The 13,583-nt window shown below is 31.0% G+C and overlaps 1 protein-coding gene across 5 annotated transcripts in view; it reads left to right on the forward strand.

Annotated features, from left to right (window-relative positions):
* Positions 1-10,379: 10,379 nt before the first annotated feature.
* LOC120072282 (calmodulin-binding protein 60 G-like) overlaps positions 10,380-13,583 on the forward strand; it is an 8,227-nt gene continuing 5,023 nt past the window's right edge. For 2 of the 5 annotated variants that reach the window (XM_039024724.1, XM_039024726.1), the window contains exons 1-4: positions 10,384-10,541; positions 10,802-10,886; positions 10,973-11,034; positions 13,436-13,583. In XM_039024724.1, the coding sequence (XP_038880652.1) occupies positions 10,432-10,541; positions 10,802-10,886; positions 10,973-11,034; positions 13,436-13,583 (405 nt within the window). In that variant the 5' untranslated portion in view covers positions 10,384-10,431. Of the gene's footprint in view, positions 10,688-10,801; positions 10,887-10,972; positions 11,035-13,435 lie in introns of all 5 variants that reach the window. The other 3 variants (XR_005480404.1, XM_039024727.1, XM_039024725.1) reach the window with 3 other exon arrangements.

Below are 13,583 nucleotides of genomic sequence, written 5' to 3' on the forward strand. Positions count from 1 at the left end.
TAGATCACAAACTCCTCGCCAGGAGTGGACAACGTAAGTATGGGCGTTGTAACTAGCCTTTTCTTTAAATCCTAGAAACTCTGTTCACAATCTAAAGTCCAATCAAACTATACGTCCTTCTTTGTCAGACTTGTCAATGGGAGGGCTATCTTCGAGAAACCGTCCACGAAGTGCCTATAGTAACCTGTTAGGCCTTAGAAGCCATGTACCTCAAACAAATTGGTTGGTCTTTCCCAATTTGCTACAGCTTCTGTCTTCTGGGGGTCTACATTAACCCCAGCCATAAAAATTACATGCTTCAAAAAAGCTACCTGATCAAGCCAGAAGTCACATTTGCCAAACTTGACATACAACTACTCCTCTCGCAGTGTCCACAATACTATTCTCAGATTGTTAGCATGCTCCTCCTTGTTACTTAAGTATACAAGGATATCACCAATGAAGACTATGACGAAATAATGAAGATAAGGGTGAAAAATCTTGTTCGTCAAATCCATAAACACAGTCCGAGCATTCGTTGAGCCAAAAGGCATCACCAGGAACTCAAAGTGGCCATACTGGGTCTTGCATGCAGTCTTAGGGACATCCGTCTCTTTCACCTTCAATTGGTGGTACCCTGATCTCAGATCCACCTTTGAAAGTACTGCAGCTCCCTTCAACTGATCAAAGAGATCACCAATACGTGGTAGCAGATACTTGTTCCTAGCCATTACCTTATTTAACTACCTATAATCAATACACAGTCTGAAGGACCCATCCTTCTTCTTTACAAACAAAACTGGGGCTCCCCAGGGTGACATGTTGTGTCTAACATAACCCTTATCCACTAATTTCTGTAACTGCACCTTTAGTTCTTTCCATACCACAGGCGCCATTCTATACAGAGCCTGCGATATAGGGGTTGTGCCCAGAATTAAGTCAAGGCCGAATTCTACTTCTCTATCAGGCGGCAAGACTGAAAGCTCTTCGAAGAAAACATCCATAAACTCCTGTACTACTAGTACATCTATTGGAATTGGTATCCTAATTCTCCCGGAGTCTCGCAGTTCATAAACATTTTGTACATACATTGTTATTAATAAAATAAGAGTTATTTTATTTGCATTTACTCATATCCAATAAACTAAGATCCATGATTATTTTATGAAAACATAAGCATGTATGTGAGACATATAAGTGGATCATGCCTTAAGTAATAACCTAAATGGTTTGTAGTATAAGGATAGAGAAGGGATACCTTATTCTGGTGACACTACGGATACGACCTGCTTTGTAGATATTTACAAATATTGTAAAGTGCTATAAACGATCTGATCCTGACCATTCATGTGGAGACATGCGAGGGGGGTGTTCTATACAAAAAGTTTGTATAAGATTGAACCACGAGATGATTTGTCACTTTATATAACGTCATTGATACTTGAGATTTACATATCACTAAAATGACCATAGGTGACATGACCATAATCCTGAGTGTTTTGGTGGTCCTTTGATTAGTATGGGTGAGAGTGGCGAGATTGCCAAGTCAACAAGCCTACCTTTTTGGGGATTTATTTGATTGGGGAGCTGGGAACTCAGTTACACAAGATGAAATTCACTCTTTCCTAAAAGTAGGGGTAAGTAGATAAATTGCTTCCTTAAGGGCTGATTCCGGGTCTTGAACAGAGTGGCCACACCCTCTCTTTGGAAGAGAGGACTCTGTCATAGTAGGACTATGACTTATTGCTTATCGCTCATTAGAGAAATCAGTGGTACTTAAGGAGATAGATGTAACTACAGGGACAAAACGATAAATTGGCCCAGCTATACTTACGAGCGATTTATGAAGGGTTATCGCACTATTGATTGGTTAATATGGATAAAAAAAATATATCTATAGTGAGAATAGTGCAACTGTCGGTCATTATTGGAGTGCCAGTAGTTAATGAATGGTGGATCTCATGACTAAAGAGTTTAGTCCGTTATTCACGTACCATTGGAACTTCAAGCTACATGTCTCCTCTTGGTAGCTCAATGGGTTCAAATTGAGAATCAAATTTTGGGTTAGTTTGAAGTGTTCAAATTAACAAGAGAAAATTCAATTATATTTGATATAATTGGTGTGATGTATTAGATACATTAATTGGAGAAATTAATATAAATATGAATTATATTAAGTACCATGAAATAGAAAAAGAACTATGGTTTGTATGTTTCATATGATGAAATATTAAAATTACAGACTATAAATATAATATGGTAAGTTGGTTATCATATTTATCTATAATATATTAATTATATGATAATTAATTATTTTTATCTAATAACTTATTCAATTAGAGGTTATTGGAAGTTTTATGGTAACCGTGAGATAAAAGGAAAATGGTTTTTCAAAATATTAGAAGTTGTTGAATTCAAAAAGTTCTCACGGAAATAGGCTATCAAGTAAAAGAGATTTTTTACTAAGCGATATCCGTTGAGAGACTAAACGATCGTTTAAGAGTTGACAATACGATCATTGTCCTTTGATCGATGCTGAACGATCGAGTAGCAAAATTTATGCGATAGGCTTCAGTTTACTAAACGATCGAGTACATTGTCTATGTGATAGACATCTTCATTTCTCCCACTTACTCGATCGTCTACTTTATCGCATACCTCCTCTCTTCCTCAAGCCAAGATTATAAGAGCCCACAACTCTTGGATTCTCACACCAATAATACTAAGGTAACACTTGTGTAGTGTTCTTACTTAGTTCGTTAATCGAGTTGGACTCGATTGGGTTCGAGGAGCATTAAGACGTTCGTGCTGTTGGTATTTTTTTGTTGCGTTTGAGGGCTGTTGTTGGACTCATTGGAGACCGATCGAGGGATTCTTGACGAATAGTTCTTCAAAGGTACGCATACTCTATCCCTTGAATCTCTTGTAGCATGCTGTAATTTCTATTTATGCATGATCTATTAGTTTCCATTTTAGACTGTAATTGTTTGTGTTCAATCTAAATGGAATTTGGAACGATCCATTTTCGCTGCTCATAGAGATCTCCGTTTATGACTTCCTTCAATTGGTATCAAAGTTAGGTTGTTATGATATTCCAAATTTCATTGTTTTATTGAACTTCTTTTATAGTTGTGATGGGTTTTAAGTTCGTTCTGCAATGCATTTAAGAGTTAAATGTGTTTGTTGATGGGTTGATGGATGTTTATGGGATGATTACCAAGTTTACAAAGTGTTAATTTATAAGGGCTCTTGCGTTTTTGGGCATAATTAACAAGCAATCGAATCTGAATTCAAAGTGTTTGAAGTTGTTTGAGTCGTTTGTGATGAAGTCTCGAAGCATGAAGATGCAGTTCTCATCGAGGAAGAAGACCAAAGGTTGGTCGTATCGTGTAGCCATAGCTAAACGATCGTTGAGATTTGGTTAAACGATCGTGTAAAAAAGTTCTGACCTATCATGTAATATTTACTAAACGATCACATAACTAATTCTAAACGATGGGGTAAAAAGTTTACTCTTTCGCGTAGCGTTGGTTGCTCGATCGCGTGGACGATTGAGGTAGACGATCGCGTAGAGTTTTTGACACTTATCGTCTAATAAAAGGCACGTGCACTAAACGATCGTCTAGTTTAACATGCCTCATCGCATAGTCACTGACTACACGATCACCCGATATACGATACCTTATGCTTGCTCAGCAATCGTTTAGACGATTATGATTCACCGTATCGTTGTCGTTTATTTGATCGTTTAAGGCTTGCATTTCATGATGCACGCTGCATGACCGTGTGGTCTTCGTGCTTCATCACGTAGCAAAGGTACACAATCGTTGCTAAACAATCGTTTATGCTCATACAACGTTGGTAAATGATTGAGTAAAGAGTTTACTCGATCATGTAATTGATCATAAGGATTTGTTACAAGATCAAGGAGACGCGTTCTTCGCTCGGACGGTTCAAGACCCGGTTCTTCTGTTTGAACTGGAAGACTCATTGCGCTTTGTAATAGTTGCTTTTTTTTTTTTTTTTTTAGGATTTGAGGCTAATTATCCCGGTTCATCAACTTTTATTTAATGTACATGAGATGTATGTTGGTTTATATGCCATGGTGTATGACATATAGATTTAATGTATGTTGGTTTATATGCCATGGTGTATGACATATAGATTTAAAACCCACCTTAGGTTATGCATTTTTATTCATGCATCATATATTATAAGTGTTATAATATAGTTATTGGCATGATGAAATTACAAGAGAGCATGCTCATGCATCATGAAGTATAAGAGTTATATTTATGCATGCATTAAGCATATTCATGCATCATCTTTATATTATAAGAGTTATAGTATAAGGGTGTATGAAAGCATGTATGCTTGGTTCATTGCTTTGTTATATACAAGTAGTAATGAATGAATAATGCATGGAGCATGACACTTAAGTTGATTTGTAAGAGTTATGAATGCCTTGTATGTGTTGCTTCGCATTGTGGATGGTTTTGGTTGTTTCCATTTATAAGCGTTATAATGGAAATTAGAACTAAAATCAATAAGAAAGAGTTGGATGTGAACATAGGTAAACTCATGTTTTAAAAGGATTTTAAAATTGAATAGAGAGAGACCTAAGTTCCTTGTTCTAATGAGATTAGATACCTAAGTTTAATCTTTTGAATCGGTTTAATAGGATTAAATTGATTTCCATAAAAGATTAAATTTGTATTAAATCTATCTATAAGGGACCTTTTGTCTAAGGCGGGTTCTATCTAGGCTAAGATACTTAAACTAACGGAAACAGAACACCCCTACTTGGGAGCCTACCTGAAAATGTGAATTAGATAGATTTACTGTAAGCATGTGACAGTTGATCAAAGACTTCGTTAAAGAGTTTAATGAATGATGATCAAAAGTTGTTCAACAAATTGTTCAACAATCAAGCTGAAAGCAGCAAACTATAGGGAAGCCTAAGCTATGAGAAGATCTTGAGATAGATGACATCAATTTAGCGGAAGTCTAAACAAATTGCCTATCTCAAGTTTATTGTATTACATGATAGTTGTTCTATCAGCTAAGTAGTTCATCTTGTAAACCTTCTAAATACTATTAAGCTTCTTTTCAATTTGGTCCTTGTGTCCCTTAGATGTAGGTAAAGTTATATCAAACTGGGCTAACATATTGTGTGTTATTTTTTTCTCTACTTTTCTCAGTGTTAGTTCTTCTGTCAGTATCATTGTGCCCATCATCGTATATTCAGTTGACTTTTTATACGTTTTTTAATTAATAATAATAATAATATTTATTATTATGATTATGATTATGATTATGATGATCATGATCATGACGATCATCATCATTATTATTTATTGAAATAAGATAACAAAAAAACCCTAAATCTCATCTTTTTCATCTTCTTCACTTAGCCACCCCCAAAATCTCTTTTTCTCTTTCTTAATCTCATGTCTGTGGTTCAACAACTCTTTCTTGAATTCTATCGTCTTGGATAGCTTTTGATGACCACCCTCGCCAAGTCGCCAACCTTTATTGCTCGCACACATGTTTCCTACTTTTGTTTCTACTTTGAACATTGTTTTCAACAATAATGTTCTAGGATCGATAGTATTTAAAGTTAGCTTTCAAGATCCTATGAGCAAAATCGTCACATGGAATGAAGACGATGAAACTCTCTACAATAATTTGATGTCAAATGTAATCATATTTCCAATAGTCACACCATCCTAAAGTTGCAATTCCTTCAAATACTCACTTGCTAATAACAACTTCACTGGTACAGTCAATTTTTCTCTTTCTCACCTTGGAGGAAGTCCATTGTCATAGACATCCATAAGTTTCTAATGACCCCCCACCACTTGGCCATCATCTTCTCTCGCATACACGCATTCTATAGTCAGCTAGAAGCATTAAGGACTATATTGGATGATTTTTAATTTTTACTTATGGAATGCTTAAATACTATGGATTTGTAGTTCTAGAATGTTAAAGATATAGTGTATTTGTGGTATTTGTGTTGTTTTTGAAGCAATGTATCTTTGCATCTCGTTTGTACTTAATTTTGTTGTTTTTAGGGTAGTTTTGTCATTTACTAATTAGCAATTTCTATTTTATAATTTTGTTTTGTTATTTTTATAATTTTAAAATATTTTTACCATTTTTCTAAATGAAACTTTAAAATTTGTTATTTCTCTTGTCAGCCCTATAATGTTTGCATTCAGCCTCATCATTGGCTCGAGTGGAGCTAGTCCAAAGAATCAAAAGTCAAACCTGACCAAATGATTTATTCAAAGTACCAAAACTAAAATTAAAATATTTAAAAGTACGTAGACTAAAACTAAAAATACTCAAAGGTGATATTTTAAAAAATAATAATAATAATAATAAAGAAAGTTATCTCATAATTTATATGAACCGTATATTTAGTTATGGTTCCGTGGGTTAGTGAACCCATAAGGTCATAGCACGGGTTAAGTACACCTAACGCATACTTTCTCTATATATATAAATTTAAGTATAACTTGGTGCTCTTTCCCTTGAAGATTTTGAATTATCGACACACACACATCCTTGAACTTGGTATCTCGTTTAGAAAATTCTCTTGAACGTTTAAGGCTTTCAATAATATTTTAAAACTTTTAAAAAGTATTTTATTTTTAAATAGAAATCGTTAGTATTTTGTTTAAAAATTACCCTTTAATTTCATAAGTTCTATTAACCTTTCTATACTTTTTTAAAAACAACACTCTTTTGATGTTATTTTATGTCAATGTCGATGTCGATGGAAATATCGAAATATTGATTTTATGAAAATGTTGATGGAAATATTGAGAAAATTTTGATGTCGATGGATACTATTGAAAAATTATATTAAAACAAAACAAATAAAAAAAATAAATTTAAATTAGTAAATAAATATTTGATGGTTTTTGAAGTTAACATATCTATTGTTTATATTATATTTACATTAATAAGCTTACGTTTTATATGTAGTAGATTTTTTATGATATAATCAAAATATTGATTCACCCCAATCCAACCGACAAAGGCTGAAATCATGCCCCAAGGACCACATCCATTGCAAGTCAAGTTAACAATAGCTCAAACTAATTTAAGTGGAGTTCCATTTGTTCTTGAAGGTTCCCAGAAGCTGAAATGCATTTTTCAAATTTGAATTTAAGATCTTCTATTATGTACTTTTCAGTTTTTTGAGCCATTTCAATGCAGCTCCATATTGATGTCCTCGTGGCATGATTAAGATGCCTTTATTTTTAGTGATGCATCCTTGAAAACACAGCATATAAGGTTAAGGATTCAATGGCTCATCTGGTAGTTGACGGGCTTCAAATTTGATTTGTTGTATTGAAGACACTTTTGTAGTTACTTTCTGGGCTTCCTCATGCTATTTTGTTTTGTTATTTATTTATTTATTTTTTTTTTTTTTTGACAGGCTATACATTCAGATGATTGTAAGACAGATAATTTGTACTCCCTTTGTGCATCATGCAGAGGTTCATGTCAAATGAAGAACTCGTAGATTTTGGTTTGTATGGATGGATATATGAAGGATAGATGTAATGAAGGATGAATTATTTGTGTATTTTAGTTTTGATTTTGTATATGAGATTCATTTGTTAATATTAAAGTTTAATTTTTTCTTTTTCAAAGATATAATATGTTTTAAGTTTTAAAATTGAATTGTTAAGAATGTTTAATTAACTAAATTTCAAATTTTTTACTTGCTAGTGTTAAATTTCACACTTCGTTCATTTGGTTCAACGATGAATAAGGATTGAATTAAAGTCTAGAGATAGATTGTCAAGAGAGGGAGTTGCAAAATTCATGGAAGTGGAAAATTTTATGTGTTTGTTGTACTTATTGTTTACATAAATTTGTTGTACTAATAAATTATAATTTGTGTAGGAAAAAATGGAGAAGAACAAAAAGAGTATAGAATGTTTCAATTTCAATCATTATTGTGGGTCAAATTACTTTCTTCAAGTGCAAAATGAATTTGTATGGTATGATGCAAATTCATTATTGTTTTATTTATCTTCCATTGAATATAAAGAATAAACTTGCTTATTAAATTACATACAATCGACCTTCGAACAACTAGGTACATTATGCTAACTTTCAATTCTTTGTTAGTGAATTTAGAAACTTAATTTGGTTGTTTGTGGGTATCTTGCAGTTATGGTAGCCACCTCAAATAGGAGCATTATTGTAGTGAATTTAGGAATTTCATTTGTTTGTTTTGTGGCTATCTTGCAATTATAGTAGCCACTTTAAATATATGTATTTTAATGTACTTGTTGCTACTTTATGGTCTAAATGGCGTTTAAGTGGAATTAGGACACATTCGTAGCTTGGAGGGAGGGGGATGTCTATGTTGTAATTGTTTTTTAGATTATCTAATAGCCTAATTGTGCACTTTAAAGAAACTTTGTTCTTGGATTTATTTGTAGGGATCCGAGAGTTAGTTTTATGCTTTTAGGACTATCGAATGACGGATTTAGCCTTGAAAGAAATTTAGGTGGATTTAGGGGGGGAGAGATTCACTTCGATGCTTTCTATGCATTTGTTGCTACTTTGTAGTTTAAATGGCGTTTAGGTGGAACTAGAATACGTTCGTAGCTTGGGAGAGAAGGGGGATGTCTATATTGTAATTGTGTTTTAGATTATCTTGAAGCATAATTGTGGACTTTAAAGAAACAAGTTATTGTCTTATTTGTAGGGATCCGATAGTTGTGGAGATTTAAAGGACGTTTATCTATTTGTTTAAGTGGATTTACGACATGCTCATAATGTGGGGAAGAGTTCACGTCTTAATTATAACCATTGTAATCACTTTTTAGACAGTAAAATGGTTGTTTGTGGTATTCATATTTTAATTAATTATGAACGTTGATGACATGTTCGTAGCTTGAGAGAGGGATCATTCCTCGTAACCATTTTAAATATTATGTTCAAGTCTTTGTGTGATTGTTAAGATTTTTTGTGTATTTTTATTTGTTGATCATTTTAACAAATCTTTAATAATATTTGTTTTTCCTATTTCAGGTTGTTCTTGTAAATTCTTAAAGATTGTTGTTTTGGAGATTGCGAGAAGATTTTGTGAGATGATTACTTAGCTTGGTTTAGTATCTCACTTATTTTGGATTAGGGTATTTTGGCTTAGGGAAGATTAAACTTTTTTTTTGTATAAAAGATTTGTTAGAAGTTAAAAAAAGCTCAAATTTAATTGTATACACAGTTTTTGTTTGTAGAACTCTATAGTTTATGTAGTGAATATTAATCTTATTTTTAAATATATATAAGCTTACTTTTGTTATATTTATCCCCAATTGATTTTTTTTTGAAGATTCAATTTTGTTTGTGCATAATAGGTATTAATTAAATAAAAAATTTGTTATTTAATTGTTACAAAAAAATATAAAATTATAAACAACTTATGCCGAAGCAAATAAATGTTGGCAGAAATTTATCTATTGAATTGTTTAGGACTATGTTTTTTCCGATGCAAATTGTATTTTGTTGGAAAAACATATATGCCGATGCAAACAATTGTGTTGCCAAAAATAGTCTTTATGCCGACGAAAATAGTTTTCGTCGGGAGGAACTTCTCCTAACATGGATACGACGACGATTATGCCGATGCAAGAAAAAAAAAAAACATTGACATAACCTATCCCGATGTTTTTAATACTTTGCCCGAATTTTTTTTTTTTTTTTTTTGCGTGGGAAAAGGTGAAATTTTTTGTAATTTTACCACATCATCATTTCATAAGTCAACAAGTGATTACAATTAAATAATCACATCATCATTGAATATGTTTGGAATACATTTTTAAATGTTTAATTTAAAAAATAAGTAATTTTGGAAGAAATTGGAGTGTTTGACAATTACTAAAATTAACTTTTCAAATGAATTTTCATCAATCTTTTAATAAAAAAAATTTAAATAAAAATGAGTTTTTTGAAAAATACTTTTTTCTTAAATTAATCCAAATGGGTCCATCATCATCAATATTGAAGTGTATTCTCAATAGTTTTTATTAAGAAAATGTTTAAATAAAAATGATTTTTTTTAAAAACACTTTTTTTTTTAAGTGCCCAGGATCAATTTAGAGGTTAGATTAAAAATTAATGACCAATATCAATGGGTGAATAGAAACCAAGTTTAACTTTGTGGGACCAAATTATAGTTAAAGAGAGAAGAAAGAGGTTTTTTCTTCTTTTTATATATTTTTTTATTTTGTGCGTGTGTGTTCGCACTAGTGGAGGTTGCTTAGCCGTCGATTGGCGAAGAAAAAGCAGAGCCGTTAGATTTTGGAAATGAGAGAATCTAGATCTTTCCATCTCTAAGCCCACTATAAATAGACTTTGCTCTTGCTCTCATTTGTTGTATCACAACATATTTCAAAAATAATCTGTGAGCTATTTCTTATGGAAAACAAAGGGGTTGGCAGCAGCAACAGCAACAAGAAGATGAAAATTTCTCCTTATTCCGATGAAAACCCTAACCCCAATAGCCTTCCTCCTTCTCTTCCAACTCGGTTTGATTTTCTTCCCTATTTCTCCTTTTTGTGCAATAATATGTGGGAGTGGAGATCCCCGAAGATTCCAATACTCACGATGATTCGAATCATCAACTTATAATTATCTCGTTTCTTTTTTCTTTTACTAACTATAATATCTTGAGGTAAATGTTCGAACTTCTTATTCGTCTAATCATATGGTAGAATATGATTTCTAGGTTTGTGATCTTGTATTTTTTTTTTTTTTTTTTTTTTTTTTTTTTTTTGGGTTTAATTAGTTTTGAAGGTGGATCTGTGGCTGAAGATCAAGGTTACAATGTTGAATTGATGTGTGGAATAATGAAACCTTTGTTGAGAAAATTGGTATATTTTATCCTTAACAACTCTATTATATTTCTTTATCATACTTTTATTTAATTAATTGACAAAACTTGAATATTTTTAATTAGGTACAAGTGGAAGTGGAGAATGCCATTCAAACTCACTTTCCCACTCCTCTACAAACATTAAGGTAAATTTTGTATTTTAAATTCCAAATTAACTCCTAATTAGTTTTGTTGTGTTTGATTATTTTCTGTTTAGTTTCTAATTTTTTTAAGGCTCAATTTCATGAACAATTTTATTGTGCTTATTTTCATTTTAGATCCCTCTTTTTATTTTGTTTTGATTTAGTTTCTGATTTATGGATTGAAGCCCAATCTCATTACATATTTCATTGTATTTGGTTTTCTATCTTATTGTTTTTATTAGTTTGTGAATTATGATTTAGATCCCATTTCAATAACAAATTATTGTGCTTATAGCTTTTGATTTATGATTTTGGCCGTTTTCATTAAATATTCAATTCTGCTTATTTTCTTATTTTCTTTTTAGTTTTTTTGTTCTGATTTATTTTTTTATTTATGATTTAGACACAATTTCACTGATAATTTAATTGTGCTTGATTTATTTTCTCTGTAACTTCTTGTTATTTTTATTTCTGATTTAGGCCCCATTTCACAAATAATTGAATTGTGCTTATTTCTTTATAGTTTCTTGTTTTGATTTATTTTTTTTAATTATGATTTAGGCCGAATTTTAGTGATAATTAAATTGTGCTGCATATTTTCTTTATAGATTCTTGTTTTGATTTAATTTTTGATTTATGATTTAGACCCAATTTTTTGAATTGTTTTATTTTCTTTATAGCTTCTTCTTCTTATTAATTTTTTTTAATGATTTAGGCCTAATTTTAGTGATAATTGAATTCTGCTGCTTATTATTTTTTTTAATAGCCTTTTTGTTTTGATTTAATTTTTTATTTATGATTTATACCCAATTTCACCGGTTATTTTCTTTATGGCTTCTTGTTTTGATTTAAAAATTTTAGTTCCTATCAGTGACTGTCTAAAATTTTGTTATATCTTATAAATATTTTCAATACTAAACTAACCATATTTATCGTTTTGAAATATTATAAACTCCTATAAAAGATGCATAATTTGAAAGTATTTTCTTGAAAATTGAAATATGAAACAAAAGAAGGAAAATAAATCATGGCTTGTAAAATCGTCTAAAGTCCATGTCGAAACAAAATAAGATTAAAAATTTCAAACTTTTCGTGTCGGAATCTGAAAGTAAAAATGCAGTCATCGGTATCGCCTCGGTGGTGGAGCAAGAGAAGACTTTGGAAACTAAAATATATATAGATTTAAATACATAAAGATTTTTTTTATGATAATAAATGTGATTGGCCAAAAATCTTATTAACCCTGAATTTGGCCAAATATCCAAACAAAGCCTAGAATTTTACTATATTATCCAATTTACCTTTTGTTTTTATTTATTTTTTTATTTAAGATTTGAGCCCAATTTGACTGATAATTCAATTTTGCNTTATCCAATTTACCTTTTGTTTTTATTTATTTTTTTATTTAAGATTTGAGCCCAATTTGACTGATAATTCAATTTTGCCTTTTTTTTTTTTGTTTTAGCTTCTTGTTTTGATTTAATTTTTGATTGGTGATTTAGGCCCAGTGTCACTAATAATTCAATTGTGTGCTTATTTGGTTTTGATTTAATTTCTGATTTAGGATTTCATTGTGCGTTTTTTCTTTATAGTTTCTTGTTTTCATTTAATTTCAGATTTATTGAATTTTGTATATTTTCTTCGTAGCTTCTTCTTTTGATTTAATTTCTAATGACTGATTTAGACCCAATTTCACGGATAATTGAATCGTGCTTATATGCTTTGTAGCTTCTTGTTTTCATTTAATTTCACATTTATGATTTAGGCCGAATTTCATTCATAATTTAATCGTGCATTTTTTTTTTTAACTTCTTGTTTTCATTTAATTTTTTATTTATGATATAGGCCCAATTTCAATTATAATTCAATTGTGTGCTTACTTACTTTTTAGCTTCTTGTTTTGATTTGATTTCTGATTTATGATTTAGGCCTTATCTTACTGATCATTGAATTGTGCTTATTTTCTTCATAGCTTCTTGTTTCGATTTAATTTTTTGAATTGTGCTTATTTTCTTCATAGCTTCTTGTTTCGATTTAATTTTTTGTTTATGATGTAGGCCCAATTTCATTGATAATTGAATTGTGCTTATTTTCTTAATAGCTTCTGGTTTTGATTTAAATTTCTGATTTCTGATTTAGGCCTAATTTCATTTGATGGTTGAATTGTGCTAATTTTCCTTATAGCTTCTTTTTTTTTTTTTTTTTTTTTTAATTATTTAGACCCAATTTTATGGATAATTTAATCGTTTAATGAGGGTGTCATGTATGTCTTAATCTAGTTGAAATTTTCACAAGCACCTAAAAGTCAATTTTAAAGTGTGTCGTTTTTGTTAATTAATTTATTAAAGAAGAAAGAACCTATTAGTTTGATTTCTAACAAGTTTTTATACGTAAATATTGAAAGGAAAGAGATAGGAGAAGAAGAGATTAAGGAGGATGGAATAGAGAAATTCAAATTAGTATTTTGGAATGAACCAGCCTCCATCATTTTCACCAACAACGAAATAAATGCTGAAAATGGTGAGCCTTTAAAAGTTGCCATTTTTTATGCT

Source organism: Benincasa hispida, chromosome 2 (genome assembly GCF_009727055.1).
Source record: "Benincasa hispida cultivar B227 chromosome 2, ASM972705v1, whole genome shotgun sequence".
Taxonomy (NCBI): Eukaryota; Viridiplantae; Streptophyta; class Magnoliopsida; order Cucurbitales; family Cucurbitaceae; genus Benincasa; species Benincasa hispida.